Source organism: Pithys albifrons, chromosome 22, assembly GCF_047495875.1.
Source record: "Pithys albifrons albifrons isolate INPA30051 chromosome 22, PitAlb_v1, whole genome shotgun sequence".
NCBI lineage: Eukaryota > Metazoa > Chordata > Aves > Passeriformes > Thamnophilidae > Pithys > Pithys albifrons.
This window is the reverse complement of record NC_092479.1, coordinates 1,892,716-1,910,744: the sequence shown is the minus strand read 5'-3', so window position 1 is coordinate 1,910,744 and position 18,029 is coordinate 1,892,716. Positions and strand designations below refer to the sequence as shown.

The 18,029-nt window shown below is 51.9% G+C and overlaps 1 protein-coding gene across 1 annotated transcript in view; it reads right to left on the bottom strand.

The window, feature by feature from the left end:
* Positions 1 to 15,580, bottom strand: part of EPHA8 (EPH receptor A8) — a 51,021-nt gene extending 35,441 nt beyond the window's left edge. The window contains exons 1-2 of the mRNA XM_071576007.1: positions 15,496 to 15,580; positions 3,251 to 3,315 (exon numbers count right to left, since the gene is read on the bottom strand). Coding sequence (XP_071432108.1) covers positions 3,251 to 3,315; positions 15,496 to 15,580 — 150 coding nt within the window. The remainder of the gene's footprint in view (positions 1 to 3,250; positions 3,316 to 15,495) is intronic.
* Positions 15,581 to 18,029: the final 2,449 nt, after the last annotated feature.

Here is an 18,029-nt window from a genome sequence, read left to right as displayed (position 1 = left end):
CCCAGAAGACCCAGAGAGGTGGGACAGGACCTGCAGGTGCTGGAAATGCAGGCCATGGGGCAGTAGGGAGTGAGCCAGCAGACATAAGTCCCCTTCTGAGGCTCCTCTGGTTGGGCAACAAAGGCTCTGTGCTGCTTAGTGTCATGCTAAGACTTAGGCAGAGATACTTACCTCCCAGTGTCACCCATGTGGTGGCCCTGGGGGGAATGGAGAGATGAATAAAGCAAAACAAACATGACTTCAGCTGGGGAGCCCGGCTCAGCAATTCTCTCCCTTGGCAGGAGGATGCTGTGTCTGTCCATAGATGGAACAGACACACTGTGAGTAAATCCTGCTCCCTCCAGCACCCAGAGCATGCTCCAGTGTGGCCAAGGCAGAAGAGCTGGCAAGAAGCAGGGGTGGGGGGGGCCTGCCACCAATTTTTCAGCCAGAGTACCTAAATTAAGGAAATGGCAGCACAGTACCTTTATAAAATACCATCAACTGAGCCCTACCCAGCCCAGGGCTTACAGAGCCACAGCAGTGCAGTGGGCAGGGACAGTCCCAGAGATACCAGAAGCACTGGTCACAGATGGTGACCAGCAAACTCAGTCTGTTTCTCAGGGCAGAGATCACACCAGATCTCTCTCATACGAGCCTGAGTCCTGCTGTAGGGGCTGCTCAGGAGACATCTGCTCAGTGCCAAATCATCAGCTCTGAGAGTGAATGTCCTACAACAGCTTCTCTGAGACACCAGTGCTCGATTCCATCTCCTGGTGATGGCAACTGGATCCAATGCAAATTTACTACTCAGAAAGGACCTGGAGATGAAGGAGCAGCAGGAAGGTAAAGGAATGAAATAGTCTTTCAGGATGATGTGATGCAGTGGCCCATGAAGGAAGAACCATGGTCCAGAGAAGTATTCAGAGCCATTAAAAAACATCCATCTGGAAAAAGAGATGCAAAATTGTTTGTGCAAGAATGTAACATCAAAACACAGGACTCTGCGTCACAAGCTGGGCAAAAGCACAGGGTAAATGCAGAGAGTTAGGGACACAGCAGCATGTCCAAAGTGTGGCTTTGGCATTGGGTGTTATATAACACCTGATGTTGTAAGTCTTTCCCGTTTTTGGCATCCGGTATTGCAATTTATTGTTATTTCTTATTATAAGAGATGGAGACTTCAGGTGTATGAGTGTTCAGTAATTGCTGGTGAAGGGCTGCTGGGATCTGCTGTAGAGGAGGAGCACAGCAGTGACTGCCCTGAGACCCACCCCCAGCAGCCTGCAGTCACATAATGCATGAGATTTGACAGCCCAAATGGGTTGGCACCCTGGATTCATCCCCTGGATTTGTCAATGTACAGAATGTGCTGCACCTTAACCACCTATGGAAGTCCCTGATGTGTTGAGAATGAGGCTCCTTTGGGCTTAATCTTTTGTCTGCTTTGGGAGTGCAAAGCCCTGCCAGGACAACCAGCTCAGGTGTGGATTCATCTTCACCCAAGTCCCCTCAGTGATGCAATGAGTCCCACCTTCATGACAGCAAGCAACAGGCATTAGGATGTAGTCACAGAGGCATTGGGAGAGCTGGACTCATGGAAAAGGATCCAGAAGGAGAGTCTTGAGCAGTCTGTGAGTAGTGGAGGACCTGACTGTGGGGAGGAATTGCCTTGGGAGCCTGAAGGGCAGAGCACTGGATGTAGGCAAAGGGAAACAGCCCTGACTCTCAGAAAATCCCAGAAAAGACTCACAGAAAAATTCTTCTTCCCAGGGAAGCAGAGGAAGCCCTGGGCCCTGACTCCCTGAAGGTGTGTTGGGCTTCTCCAGGATGCCAGAATTTGGCAGAAATGAGAGGACAGCTGAGTAGTGACGGGACAGGGATCCACACAACCAAGGCCAGCCTATGGATGATGATGAAGAAGCCAACAACTGCCTCATCCAGGAAGTGGCAGAAGAAGATCCGGTGGCTGGAGACCAAAGTCAGGCAAACCCTCACAGCTATGGCTTTTTAACAGGGGCCTGTTAACAGCATCACCACAGGACCTGGAGGATTTACCAGCACCAGCAATTTTGCAGCTAAGTATGTTTTCTCCTAAAAGCTGGACTGCTCTGAGAGCTGAATGAATTGACAGGTCTGAAGGCCTGTATTTATGCAGGAGATCACATCAAATTAGTTCCGCGGTCCCCTCTGACCTTGTACCTCTCAATCTATCACATTCCCAGGATACTCGTCATTGCAACAGCTAACTGCTAAAATTAGAGCTGAGTTAACGATTTAATATATTTACATATACAATAAAGTCTGATAGGAATCTGATCACTGGTATTATTATGAATTCGCCGTTCTGATCACTCCTGCTCAAGCAGTGCAGGCACTGAAAGTCTCAAGCAACAGATCAATGAAAATTATTAGAGGCCTGGGAAGATTTCTGTGGGAGGTAGAATTGAAAAGATTAGGACCGTTTAGTTCAGAGAGAGGATGAAAAAGAATGGACCTGAAAAATCAACACAGCAGCAACAGCCAGGTAGGCACCCCAATTTTGCACGTTTTTTGCCTGCATCAAGCCCCACTGTGCATTGCAGTTGGTCCTGTGTGTTTTTATGGGATTGTTTCTGTTCTCTAAATGAATGAGAAAAATGCTTCCAGCCAGGTCATTCTGACATCTGAAACTCCCTATTTCCTGAAAGCTGCTGCTGCAGGAAACCTTGGACATGGAAATATAAGTGAAGGGGGCATGCAGACAGGATCAAGCCAGTGGAAATGGCAGGCTCACAAGGGCATCACCACCCTAACATCCCTCCCGGCCACATCACAGGGCTGTATGTTTGCATCCCTGGCCCCCATAAGGAACCATGCACAGGGGAGGCCCCCCAGAGCCTTTTGCCCTGTTCCCACAGAAACTCCTCTGATTACAGGTGGTTGGGAGATTTCCAGTGATTTGTGGCTGTTCCCTCTGATGCAGTGAGGAATGAAATGCATTCTTAGCATGACACCCAGCCCTTGAGCACCCTCAAAGCTCAGGACCTGGTGACAACATGGCCCCTACCAGGGGACATGGAGGTTTAAATGGTATTTCCCAAACAGCTGCATCTCACTACTAGTCTTTCAGGCTGGCATTTTCCCAACAGACTTGGTCTCTTTGTCCTGTAAGCACTGACCTGGGGCTGAGATGTCCATACCCTGTTCATCCCCTGACTCTCTGCCACAGGGACCCATGGTGACCTGTCCCACTGGGTTCCCTCTGTGCCAACAGCCACTTCATACTTACCCCATGTGAGGGATAAGTCATCCAGCCCCAGTCCCCTGGGATTGTTGACGTGTCTAGCAGGTTCACTGGAAAACACAGGAACAAAAGGCTGTGTTAGAAAGCTTTGTCCCCACCTCCAACAGGTGAGCAACTGAACCACACATGACACTTGTTTCAATGTCCCTCGCTGCCATTCATCTGCTGACAGGGACTGCCTGGCTGGATATGAGGAGAGGGAGCTGCAAACAACAGGTTGGAGGGGATGCAAAGCAAGGAGGGGCTGTGTAAAGAACCTGCCAACACCAGGTTGTCAACCATTCCCACCCTAGGCCAACACTGATGCCACTGGAGCATCGTTCCTCAGTTGGACGCTTCTCCTCTGGAAGCCCTTTAGGCTCAGCTCCCTCCCAGCATCACTGGTTTGAAGTCTGCACTCCAGCAGCTGCTGTAATTGCACACTGCAGTGCCCGGCTCCAGCACAAAGTGACCCCCCATGGGCCTGGCAGACACCCCACTGGAGAGGTCCATCAAAGCCAAGCCTTCCACATCCCTGCCACCACCAGGAGTCTGGCTAAACGAGGAGCCACAGGCAAACTGCAGGAAGAGGAGAGCAGCTTGTGTGGGGGGAGAAGTGAGGACTCCTTTGAATGTGCTCAGGAACCTCTACCTGGTTTCTACCTGTGCAGTGTCAGCAGCAGGGGAAAGCAGGGTGCCATGGCCCTGCTGCCTCGGACTCATCCAAGCCCCACACCCAGATCCCACAGCACCAGCAGAGGAGAGTATTGCCGATGCCTGATAACCCTCTAACTTGCTCAGCACCTGGGAAAGGAGCCCAAGCCTCAGCTCCACAGTGCAGATACAGAGGAAGGGAGGCTTGAGAGAGGGTGCCCTGATCCTTGGGAGGGAGTGCAGTGGGCACCAACACCAGTGCCCCAGTGCCTCATCACCCCTTATCAGCAGAAGACTCCCACAGGACCCCCAAGTGTCTCCAGTTTTCCCCATTCTCTTTGTCCTGCAGCCACCCAGTAAGATCAATTCCACTTGGGGTGCTGCATCCATGATGGCTGCCTTTTCTCACCCTTCAGTAGCTTCAAAGTGGAGCTAGAGGCACATTGTCACAGCATCCCTCTGCAGCACCAGGTCTGGGTTGGTCCATGGGTTCTGGGGCGACGCTGGTCTTGGTGCAAGGACCAGCTTGTCCCAGTGGGGACAGGGCACGTCAGGCCAGTGGCTCCAGCCCTGGCACAGCCCGGGCTCAGGGTGAGGCTGGTCCCTGCAGCCTGAGGAATGGGTGTCACTTTCATTTACTATTACCAGGCAGGGAAGGAGAGGAGGGGAGAGAGGAGCAGAGACGTGAGCTGGCTGTGAAACACCCATACGTCATGCTCCTGACAGAGCAGATTAGGAGCTTTTGAGGCATTTATTAATGTTAGCAGAACAATTTGAAAGAATTTCCAGCGTTTCATGTGTGGCTCCATTGGCCCAACAGCAGGCCGAGCCCCTCCACTCCCCGCACAGCACTGCTCCCACTGCTAAAGAGGCCCCTTGCCCTCAGTATGGAGTAATTACCTCGGAGATCTCAAATCCATTTTTATTTGTTATTGTTAATCTGAAGATTTTCTGCCTATTTTCCCTGGGTAATTCGCCCAGCAGGAGCCCAGGCTTGGGAGTTTCCCTGCTCACAGTGCAGGAGCATGGTCCTGGTGACCCTCAGCAGGCAGGTTGCAGGGAGGGGAGAGTTTTCACAGACCTTCTGTCTCCCCCGACCATGGTCTCTGCACCCTCTTTCCCACGCTGAGATCCTCTGCAGTGGATGTGGGTGCGGGTGCCTCCCACTGCTCCCCAGGCAGCACAAGGAGCCTGCACAGACTGGGATCCAGTGGGAGCATCATGTTGTGAAAAACGATGCTGAGACCACATAGTGAGGTGTACCCCAGACCTGTTTGCAGAGTGGTGTGTGGGACATGAAGCCGGCTTGCCACACCCCATCCCACCATGCTGACTATGTGGTTGTCTCACAGACATGAAGGAGTTGTCTCCTTGTAGATTGGTGCCCACCACCTTGTATCCCTGCATCCTACCCGTGGTGAGATTCCTCATGCCTCTTTGCAGGAAGAGGTCTAAGTTATTTCTGTTATTCCTTCACCAGCATTTCAGCCTAGTGCTCAGGAGTCCTGTGCATTAAGTGCACCACAGCAGGCACTGCACAAACATAAAGGCACTGCATGTCCGAGAGCTCTCGCGTTAGGTCCTGGTATAGCACACACGTCTGTGGGTATGAGTGGCCATCCAGCAGCACTGCCACATGCTGTGCTCGGGTATGGGGAGACTCTTCCAAACCCCAGCCTGTTACAAACCGGGCTACAGTCCAGCTCCAAAGGGAACCCACCGCAGCACTGCGACAAGTTCCTACCCAGACCCTCTCGCAGGTCATCTGACTGCGCTGCTTCTCCGGGGGTGATGCTCAGAGCCTGCCCTCAGTGCTGGAGGGTGAGCGAGACCACCACAAAAGATCCCTTTCTGTTGAAACATTTTTTTTCAGAAAATGTGTCGGTTTGGGAGACCCCTCTCCTACAGCTGGGCAATTCTGTTTGATGTTATGGACTGTCTGCACGTATCAGTCTCAAACTGCGAGCTCCATTTTGTTTTCCTGAGCACCATTTTGTTGTTCCTGTATTCTGTGCCTTGGCCTTGCCTCAGCGTATTGAGCCAAAACACCAGGAGGTGTGAGTGGAAATTCTCACCGTGGTGGAAAAGCTGTCAATCCTGATTGCCTGTTCAAATGGAAGCACCTAGAAGCAAGCAGGTCGCTTCCCAGCACCAACTGAGGTCTGGGGACAGAGCCTCATTTAAGACAGACCCTCCTGCATGGGGTAATGGTGCGTGAGCAGTGCATGTTGCAGCCTCATAGATACAGATCAGACAGGAGTCCAAGAGGAAGTGTAGGAACCTGTATATGATATATATATATGGTACTTATACCTATACTTTTGGTTTTGGATCTGTATCTATATCTGTATCCATACCCCTATCTACCAAATTTTAACACCGCTTGGGATGAGTGAGGAAGCTGAGGCAGGGACTAGCAACCAGAGGATGTGCATTTTTCCTGAGACCACCTATCTCTTGTCATATATCTATACTGATATTTTATATCTATATCATTTATATCTATATCAATATCTATATTAATATCTATATCATCTATAAAGAGTGCATGCTCAGAAGCCCTTCCCACCCCTTGCACTGGTGGCCACAGCTCCTGCAGGGATGTATTGCATCCCTACAAAAAGATGTGTGGGCACCTTGGGGTTTCACATTCAGGCATCCTAGGCTCAGGAATGGGCTCATGGTATCTAGGGCAGCCTGTGGATCTTCAGCCCACCCAGAGCTGCATGGTGGGGTGGTGGAACAAGTCTGGGGCTGAGACGCTGGGGGATGTGCTGAGCCCAAGCCTCTGGAAGAGCAGTGGGGGACCAAAGAGAGCTCTGAGCACCTTCACTAATTGTTAACCCACTGCAGTCTTTCCCCTAATTACTCCACCATCTCCCTCCTAGGCAGGGGCTTTGTAGCGCAGGCATGGGGAGGAAGGGTCAGTGGGAGCAGCCCTGTTCCCTTGGGCTTCAGTTCCTCTCCATCACAACTTCAAAGGCCTTCCAAGATTCACAGCAAGGCTCCCCCCCATGCAACAACGCCTTTTGCATCAGTAATTAAACTCCTATCAGCGCAGTTTGACACTCCTGCTCCCCACTACCCAAAGAGCAGCAGGCTCAGCTCTGCAGCTCCAAGTGGGTCTGCACCCCCCACACTGGCCCCACTCCATGGGGGAACAACACAGGGAGGGTTACCCACAGCGGGAAGAAAGTTGGGGTATGGGAAAGGGGCAGGGAGAGGCTCCATGAGAGGAGGGGAACAAGAGCCAGTGGCATTCATTTTCTGTAAGCTCTGACAGGACTTTGAAGGGGCAGGTGGGGCCAGGGTGGGTCAGCTATTTGTGTCCCACCGTTTAATCCAAGAGCCCGCTGAATAGCCAGCCACGACCTTTCCAACTCCTGAGGCAAAGCTGAGACACAAAGCTGTGTCTTACTGGCCTTGGAACATGGCAGGGAGAAAGGAAGGGAAGCTTTGCTTTCAGCTTCCTGGTCCCTGGGACAATATTTATCTTTAAGGAATGAAAAATAACCATTTATTCTCCAACACAGCAGGCCATGCACTGGGGCTCAGAGGGAGGAGCAGCAAGCCTGGGAGGTAGGTCAGCTCTCTTCATATGGGAGCTGTGCACAGGGGATGTGCCCCACAGATCTGGGTCGGCACCGCAACAGTGGGTGCTGCCCTGCCAGACCAGAGACCGGGTGCAGGTGAGAACTGCCCAGCAGCGGCTCATCCACGAGGCTGCACGTACTACAGACACAGCGGGGATGGTGCTCCCCTCGGCCGCCGGCCTTGGCTGCCCAGAGAAGGAGTTTAGAAAAACGGTGTGGGTAGGTCTGAAAAATATCACCAAATCCAGCAGGAATGTGGGATTTCCACACTTCTGGAATTGTGAGAATCAGGTGGGGGGGGTGGGGGTGGTGTAAATCCAAAACAACCAACCAACAAATACACCCCCCAAAAAAAGAAGCCAAAAAGAAACATTTTCAAATGAAAGCAATGCTCTTTTTTGGCCATGCCCTAATTCCCATTTCAGGATTTCTTCTCAGACCTCCAGATTGTTGCTATGAACTTTCTGTATTTAATTTTATATCATTTCGTAATGCATCAGGAGCAGTAATGCCCATAAGGACTGCCCAGAGGGTCACCCCTTTTCACTATACCCAGAGCAGCAGACACTTTGATGTAGGAAGAAAGCTTGTTTGTTCAATCAGTGCTAACAAAAAGCTGCAGTTCAGGTTTTAAAAATAAAATTATCAATCTGATCCCTCCAGCCCCTGCGTGATATCATGTAAGATAATGTGCAGCGCAAGAGCATAACCTGTGGTAGGGCTGAGGTGTTGTGAAATAATGTAAAAAATGAAACGAAACAAAACAAAACACCCTGAATAAAGTATTTCTAAGACTAGAAACCTTGAAATTATAGGGCAGGTTTTTTATTTCCCAGAAAAAAAAATAAAGCACACATCAAAAACCAAACAGCAAAAGGATGTTCCCTCTCAAAACTACAGGTGAGAAAATAGAGGTGTAAAATGGTCGTGCTTCCTGCTCGCTTTGAGACTCCTGATGATTATCTGTGGTGGAACAGACAGGGAGAGCTGGGCACACTGGCTTAGGAGACCCGAATTAAAGCCTATACGCTCCCCACTGCTGGGTAGGGTGTTACAGTACTGGTGCATACCCCCAGTACTGGTATGTATTTCCCTGGTACTGGTGTGCGTCCCCGGTCCTGGTGGGTATCCCCAGTACTGGCATGTGTGTCCCCAGTACTGGTGTGTACCCCTGCACTGTGGCACTCACAGGTTTCAGTGCAAGCAGTGTGTGATCAGAGCTGGACATAAATAGCTGAGTGGAGACATCAAACCCCCTGGGCTGTCGCAGGGCTCAAGGATGGGTGCATGGGGCCAGATGCAGGGCTCAGAGAGAGAAGTGAGCCTCTGCTTCAATGTTGCTAGTCCAGGAGCTCATGCCAGTGGGGAAGGAGCTCTTTCGGACTCAAGGTGTGGCTGGGCTCATTGTAATTCAGGGCAGAAGCCAGAGGAGGAGGTGGAAAGGCTCTGGGGATGGGGGGTGAGAAAGGTCAGGGAGGCAAGAAATTCCATGGAAACATCTGATGTGAGCAGAGGAAGGAGCAAAACTGTGACAAGGCTGGGGAAGGGGCAGGCACTGGGGTCCTTGCAGCCCTGGATGAGAGCTTGGCACAAATGGTGTCCCCCCAGGTCTGGATTTGGCCAACTGGGAGTCACACATGAGTTCTCTCCATCACTGTCCCCAGCCTGAAGGATGGCAAGATGACATAGCCGCATCCCTCAGCAGAGAGGAGCCCATGCCTTGCACAGTTATTCCTTGGCATCTCATCTGGCTAAAGACCTGTGAGAGCTGATCCATTCAACCGCCATGTCAGCAAAGGGTGGCTCCTGGCACCCCTGACCACTGTCCCCAAACCTAGAAGCCTGAGGAACAGGTAATGGACCTGTATCCAAACTGGGACTTCCCACCAAGCTGCAGCACAGGTACACGGACAGAATAAACACCTCATGTCACCAGTAATGCAATACCATGTCAGCCTTTAAAAACAATAGGGAAGTTTTCTAATACAAAATACATCTCATCTACTTGCAGTCAGCAAAACCTGTGTGGTACAGACTCAAAGAAATAGGAGTCGTGTCCAGAGGGGTTTGCCCAAAAGTCCTTAGACCAGCTGTGTGTGTGGTGTGACATGGCCCAGATGGCCAAAACCTGACTCCCTCTTCTCTTTTCTCACATCTGTTGGGTATAATAAAATTGACACAAATGTGTTTTCAGCTTTGGCCTGAGGTTTCTGAACTCTGCTGCATTTTTTTAGGCATTGAAGCTCATGCCAGGTAAGCTCCTGGCACCATCCCAGGTCCTCATCCTAGAGCATCTCACTCCCCACACATAAGCCGCATGCCCACTCTATTATCTCCTGCCTGTTTGGCATTTTGCAGATTTCTTACCCAAAACTGTCCCTTCCCATGCCACCCACTGTGACTCAGGTGGACCTGGGCTGGAGATCTGTACCTAGGTCAGATTCAGGAGTCCAGGAACAGGACAAATCCTGCACCATCCTGAACACAGCATGCTACCCTTCTCATGAACCCCCCTGTCCCAGCAGTCCTGGCAAAGATTGGAGTGTTATCCTCTTTGGAATCCTCACTAAGGAAACATGGGTTTTACAAATGTGCTCGCTTATCTGGATTATCTGGAGGGGCTTTGCATGGCAGTTTTTCAGGCTTTTGGATGCTTTTTCCCTAATTTCTATGAGGATGTCTTTGCTCTCACATCAGTTGGCCACCCTAAACCATGCTGAGCTGTTTGTACCCCAGTGACATTTTTAAAGCAAGATAATTTCTTTTAAAGGCTTTTGCCTTTGCTCTCTTAAAAATAGATTTCTAAAATGGAACATTTTCACAGACAAAAATACCAATGCTAACTGCGTTTGAGGGGACAGGCTGAATATCTCATACCACTGGTAATTAAATACCACAAAAGTCCTTAAAAATTGCATGGGAGGTACACAGCACAGAAGGTACTTCATCCAAGGAAGGATCTGTGGGCTTGTGGCATTGCTGATGCTGGGATGGAACTGGGATAGAGCTGATCTATCCAGCTGCAGCCAGTGTTGTTGCCACTCACTGATGTGGCTAAATAAACATTTTAAATACAAGAAACTGAAGAGAGAGAAAAAAATACCACAGGCACAACCATGATGCCAGGGCTGGAGGTAAAAAAATATCCCAGAAGAGAATCTGCAAAGCCCAATCTGCTCGTCCTCACGAGGGCTGCACGGCGCACAGGTGCGCTCAGCACACTTCCACCGCCAAAAATATGGGCTCTAACCCTGCAGGAAAAGCCTAACAAGAACAAATGGCTGGAAGGGGCAGCCAAGCAAATTTGTATTAGGGAAAGAGGAGGCCAAGCTTTAAAGGCTGGGACTGATGAGCCCATGGAAGGGATTATTAAAGTCAGGGCTGGGTCTGCCTTTGTCAATGTCTTCAGAGAAACGGTGAATACTTTGCTGGATGAAATCCCTGGGCCAAACACATTTCATCAGGTTTTACTGGTGTGCCTGGATCTGATCAATTAAGGAGTAACATCTTTTATGTGGTTATTTATGACTCTGGGTGCCATGCATCAGCATGGGCAGGACATGGCAGGTTTTGTTTCATTTTGAAGGAAAAATGACTGCCTGATCCCACTACTCACTTTTGAACTCGCAGGGCTGAAGGAGTTAATCGCTTCCCTGTGACATTTTGAGTGTTGGCCAGACAAACAGACCGGGTTAGGAGAATGAACTATTAAAAGTATGAATAGAGTTATCATATGAATAGATGTGCCCCTGGAGATAAAGGCAGCACCAAAGGCTGCCAGCAAGGCCAGCAGGGACGGGCAGAACACAGGACCTGACTGGAACAAAGAGCAGAGGTATCAGGATGTCTCAACGAAACCAACACTTCCCCAAGTTCTGCCCGCCGGGACCCAAGCGCCAACCCTGGCGGGATGTGTGGGACAAGCTCTCCTTCCCTCCCTCCCTCCCTGAGCATCTTTTGGCGCTGGAGTTCATTGTTGAGTTGTTGCTTTTCTTTTAGGTAAAATATTTTCCTAATAATTTCTCAGCAATCGAAAAAATAGGGAATTCTTTCCTCCCTGTAGCAACTCATTCGGTTTTCAGTTGTACTTAAATTTGACTTCATCAGATCCATTTCCACTGTCACCAAAATGGGTGCCCATTTACTGTCACTGGACACAAACCCCTCACGATTTCAGGAAACAAGAATTCAAGAACGAAAACCCTCACAGAGTAAGTGTGTTTTATGTGCTGCTGTGTTATTTTTCAGCAAATTTGGGGGCTTGATTTTCAGAAGTTTTATAAACTATTAAATCAAGAATAATGGAAATGAAGATGACACCAAAAACATATCCCTGTAAGCCTACCTAAAATTGTGCTTTATTGGCTTTATATACATCAGCATTTTGGCAGAAATAAAAAAATTAGACACCCCCAATTTTTTTTCTTTTGCAAACATAGCCCAAATCAGGTCCCTGTTTGAAAGTAATGCTTCTCCACCCCCCATTACCAAAAGTCTGTATGCCTAAAGTCTCGTTTCCTATTCTTACGGAGGAACACACATTCCCACAGCCTTTTGAAAACGGAAAAGGCAATTTCCTCTCCCTTTCAGCGCTTTGCTTCTCCCGCAGCCCCGACTTCAGCATTGCTGCAGAGGGGTAGGAAAGTAGCATTGAATGAATGTGTAGATGAGTTCTTACCTCTTTTTCTGTTTGAGCAGAAGGGCAATTAATGAGATTACAATGAGAGATTAGTGGGAGACATCGCTATGAACCCTTCCTCTGGCCCCGATTTGGCAGCGCGGCAAGAGGATGGGTTTTCCTAAGGATCCTGGTGCTCTCCCACACCCCATCCCTGTTGAGTGGAGGAACAAAACCAACCCTGTGGTGCCAGAAGACGAGCATCTCCCTGTCACTGGCTCCTCAGAGCGTGCCCTATACATCAGCCCATCCCTGTCACCGGCTCTTTGCCTCGGCTGTGCCCCAAAATGCTGGGGAAGAGTCCCAGCTGCCCCTTCCCTGCCGCACCATGTCCCCATTGCGGTCCCACCCGAGCTCACTCGCAGGCCACGGGCTCAGTGCTGTGGTGGGGGAAAAGGTTACCCACCTCACAGAAGGAAGGCAGAGCTGATCTGGGGGCATCACCTGGGAGGGAGGAGATCCCAGCAGCGGCATTTAAGTGCCATTTTTTGGCAGAAAATACAATTTTCTTACCCTCCCATCCAAGCTCTAAATTGTAGTAACTTCTGCTTTTCTGATTTTCTTCCAATAAAAAAATTCATATTTTATTATTTAAATTTAAATCATGGTATCATATAAAATATCCACTTTAATATTTTCACCTGTGCAACTCAGTGTGCAGTAGTTTAAATATTTTAATCTCTCACATTATCTTCATATTATTGAAAATAACTTTTACACCTCCCTGCTCTAAAGCAATTTAACAATTTCAGACAATTCTTTTTTCAGTGCTCCAAATAAAAATCTTCCACATCCTGCAAATTTTCACCCCTCTATAAAAACCTCTCAATACATTTTGCAGTGGCTGCTGTGCTGAAATGGGGGATTTCCCATGGAATGATGATTCCCTTTTCCTCCTATTTCTTGGGCACCCACCACACGCAACATTGAAAAGAATAAAAAATTATGATCCTAAAACTTCTTGGAACAAATGTTTTAGGAAATAGGAAGGTGCTGGACGCTCCTGGAAGAGGCAAAAACTAGGACTGACGCTGTTTTGGGGGGTAAATACATGTTTTTATACACCAATTGCCTCCCGATACGTGCAGGAGAAGCGCGGCTCACACGGCCTGAAATTTGCTTTGCGGCTGTAATTTTCTACCCTGCAGTTCTCCAGCCAGTGTTGGGTTTGCTGAGGAGCACAGCCAGGGATGCAGGGCACGGAGAGGCTGTGGGAGCAGGCAGAGGTGACGGGCAGCAGGGATCCCCTTGTGCCATGGCTACACCTCCACACCGTGCCCACGCACTCCATGTGCTGTAGGAATGGGGTAGCCAAACCTGGTACAACTGGAGAGTGGGAGACACCAAGACTGGGCTGCGCTTTGGAACGTTTCCCCACGTTTCCAGTCCCATCCCCGTGCCAGGGCGCTCAACGAGCGGCACCACAGCTGCCCCAGAATGGCTGCTGCTCCCAGCCCATCCCAGCACCCTGGGACACTGGGAGCTGGAGGAGCCTGCAGCCATACCCAGCTCCACTGCCTGTGTTGCAGGGCCTGACTGGTGCTGAGCTGCCCCATCCCATGGCACAGCAGAGCCCCAGCTTCCACAGAGACAGGAGCACCCTCGGGGTGTCAGACAGAGCACCACCAGCGTCCTTCAGAGTCCCACATTTTTTCCTGATGCCACCCAGCACCTTCTGCTCGGTCTAACCGAGATCCAGCCTGCTTGGTCTGTCCCAGAGCCCAGCTCATCTGCAGGCCCGTGCATCCCCTGACCAAGGCTGTTATTGAGGATAGCTTTTTTCCAAGTCTTTTGAGAAACATGCAAGTCTTTCCCAGCCGGGGGCAGAGAGACAGTAGTCCAGGCCTGGATGTCCATGCAAACATCATAAAACCCACCCCAGCAATCAGTGATCTCCTTGGCAAAGAGCCCTGGCCTTGTTTGCCCATGCCCAAGGTCCGCCAAGTCCAGGCAGGGTTGTTTGGTTTTGTGCGGCTGCAGCGCCAAGAGCTCAGGACAGCATGGGCAGCATCCTGCACCATTGTCTGCCCGGAGCTGGGGGTACAGGGCAGCATCCTGCACCACAGAGCAAAGGCCAAGCAAGGGCTGGAGGTGTCAGGGTGCTGGGGCCCCATCCTGCACCCTCACAGCCCATCCCCAGCAAAGCATCCCTCTGCACAGGCAGGAATGCTGATAGGAAAAGGAGCAAAAGGAGTCCCAGGAAGCGGGCAGTGGGTAGAAAATGGGGGTAGGAACAGCAAATAGCTGGAAATGGTGCATATAAGTGAGGAAGATGCTGATGGGTGTTGGAAGATGGCAGCAATCACAAGGACCTGGCCCAGCACGGTGACACAAAGTGCACAAGGCACAGCGGTGCCAGTCCATGGGCCTCAGCATGCCAGAGGGATGGCAGGGATGCAGGGTCAAGGAGAGGTGCCACTGCCAGCTCAGGATAGGGACACCACCTCTGAGGCTCATTGCAGAGGGCTGTGCTGTGGCTCTCAAGCACAGCAGAAGGGAGGAAGGATGCTGCTGCCACTGCCAAGGACACGCTCGGGAATGGGAACGGCAGACCTCTGGTGATGAAGATCAGCAGCCCAGGGAAGCAGCCGTGCCGCTGCTGCCAGGGCAGAGGGAGGCAGGAGAACGGGCGGGTGGCAGGAGCTGGAGCAGCACTGCCAAAGCTGAGGGGGCCTGAGATACCAGAGTAGGGACATGGGCAAAGGCCAGAGATGAGGGCAGCCGGCGGCATGGTAGAGCAGCCAGGTGGAGGGAGCAGGCCTGATGTGGCTGACACCAAGATGTCGGGAGAGGAACCCTGGCTGCATCCCTGCTTTCCACTTCAGAAGTTTCCAGCCCTTTCTCTCACGAGAAGTTTCCCACCTGAGTGCCCTTTCCAGCTCCCCACATCCTCTGCACACCTTTCTGTGCCCACCCGCTCGCTCCATCACAGCCCACGCTGCTCGGCCAACATGCACGGCCCTGCGTGCGCTGCTGCCAGCTCCAGCGATGGGGATCGACATGGCTGAGCTGGTGCCGGTGTCCCTGTCCCCTCTGCAGCCACCCCTGCGTGCTGCAGCAGAGCCCTGGCAGGGGAGGGAGGCAGAGCTGCCGGCATTGCTGCACAATCGGGTCCTCCTGCCCAGCTCCAAAGTTTTGCCTCTGGTGCAAAAGCTCTAGGACCAGTAAACTCAGGCGGGCAGGAACCTGGAGCTGCGCTCCCCTGGGAGCATGGAGAAGCCAAGCCCGGCAGGGCTAAGCCCATGCGGACACATCCAAACAGCCGCAACCACCCCGCGGGTCCCCCCAACACTGCCCCGTCTCTCCAGGGCCACCCCGGTCCCTACCTTCGCTCGTGGTGGCAGAGAGGCAGGCAGCCAACGCGATGACGATGGAGAGTGAGAATGTCAGATCCCCCTGTGCCCATGCCATGGTCCGGCGTGGCCACCAGGCTCGGGACGGGGCCACCTCTGTCGTCCCAGCACCTCTGCGAGCGAGCTACCTCTGTTCAGAGCTACGGCACTCACCGGCTAATGCAAAGGCACTTTGCGCACATTGCTCGCAGCCACACAGGCGAGCGAGCAGGGAGGGAGCTGCCTGCCCGTCACCGCTCGCAAGCCAATGGGCTGGGTGGGCTCTGCAGCGAGCCCCCCTTCCCGCGCCACACGCGCACGCTGTACCCAGACCCAGCATCCGACTCGGGCTCCCACTCCCCAGTTTCGCTCATTCTCCCGCCCTCGCAATGCTCCTGCAGTCGCCTCTGCTTTTCGTGCCGCCCATCCCTCTTTGCTGTTCTCGGCCGGCTGCGGCGACAGACCAACTTGCAGCCCTGCAGGGGTCAGGTGTGAAGGGGACGGGGTTACCCATCCGTCCCAGTGTGCATGGAGAGGAAAACCACTTGTAAGTGCTCCCCTTGCATGTCTGGGGAAGAAAGGCAGTAGACCCTCAACCCGATGCTTTCCATGGCACGTTGTTCTGGGATAGACACTCTCTGCTTGCCCTTGACTTGGGACAGTGGGAGTAGAGGACAGCAGGGCCAGGACTAGCAACACCTTATTTACAGCCACGTTGGCCACCTGAGAGAGGAGCAGCCTTTTCCAAAGCAGTTTGAGACGATGAAGCAGTTGTGCTGGGGGGAAAGACCAGACACTGGGCAAGGATGCCCTGTGACAGGGCCCTTGGCTTCCTGAGAAGCGCAGGGCATCCTTTCCACAGCTTCTGCATCCCTCCTGCTTGAAGTTGCCAGAATTACCAAGCCAGGTGAGTACCTTGCTCAGCATTAAACACTCGACATCTGTCAACAGACCCCCTACAGCGGCCACGACTGCTTCTCCATCTAAATGCTGAACAATCACTAATACCTGCCTGTGGTAACCACAGATGCTGACGCCCACCAATGCCATGTGCAGGGGGTTATTTGCTCCTTCCTCTGTGTGCTCTTGGCCAGGGAGCAGATGTGCTGTTGCACCTCTCCCCTGTCCTGGGAACTCACTCCAGGATGAGGCACACAGGGTAGGACATGCATCCTTCTGCGTTGCCTCTGTCAGGCCATCCCTTGGATAAAGCTCACCTCAGGCTTGCTTAGTGGGGTCAGGGAGGGAGGGAGTGTTACACACCTTCCATTCCACTCTGTATTCCAGTGTGTTCCCTAGAGATGCTGCACCCCATGCCAGGGCACCCCATGGCACTACTAGCAGCTTCATCCTGAGCTGAGAGGGGCTCCCTGCCCAACTCACAGCATGTGGTGGCAACAATTTCTCATTCAGAATGGATGAGAATTGTGCCTGCAGGGACACGTCTGCACCACTCATCACCAGGACCTGGGAATGGCAGAGGGCCTCAGGTCCCTTGGGGTGTTTCACTCTGCCTGCCTGGGAAGCTGTCTGTCCGGAGACAGTGCTGGAGAGATCCTGTCATCAGCAGTATCATGGCATGGGCTTGCAGAGCAGCTTAGGCAGGAACACAACTGTGGCTCGGGAGAATGCCAGACGTTCCCAAGGCAGCTGACAGAGTCTGAGCAGTGCTGTTGGGCCAGGGCTGCAGCTACACAGTGGTCTTTGCAGTGGACCTTAGACCAAAAGGGTTAGGGCTGATGGTCTCCCAAATCACACCAAGCCACCAGGAAGCCCCAGGTGACACCCCAGTAGCTGCATCCCTGCAGAGAGAGCAGATTTTCTACCAGCTATCACATTGCTGCTCTGACCTAGACATCAACTTGTGCTGAAAGGGCTTGTCACCACTTCGTGCTGGATCCTTCTGCTCCCTGTTCCCGGTGCCCAAGTAGAGCCAGGCATGACAGAGGGACAACATTCACACTGCCACCATCGTCTGCATGGCTTTTGTGAGATCCCACCTGCAGAGCTGCCTCCAGCTCAGGGGTCCCATCAGAAGGATGTGAACTTGTTGCAGTGAGTCCAGAGGAGGCCACAAAAATGCTCCAAGGGCTGGAGCCCTTCGGCTACAGACACAGGCTGAGAGAGCTGGAGGTGTTCAGCCTGAAGAAGAGAAGGCTCTGAGGAGGCCTTAGAGTCCCTTCCAGTGCATAAAGGGGCTCCAAGAGAGCTGCAGAAGGATTTTAGACAAGGGCCTGGAATGACAGGACAAGGGGCAATGGCTTCCCACTGCCAAAGGGCAGGGTTAGTTAGGATATTGGGAAGAAATAATTCCCTGTGAGGCTGGGGAGGCCCTGGCACAGGTTGCCCAGAGAAGCCCTGGCTGCCCCATCCCTGGAAGTGTTCAAGGCCAGATTGGACAGGGCTTGGAGCAACCTGGTCTGTTGAGTGGGGATTGAAATGAGACGGTCTTTAAGGTCCCTTTCAACACAAACAAGTCTGGGATTCCGTGATCTCTGTCCCAAGCTCTGGAAACAAAGGTCTGGGAA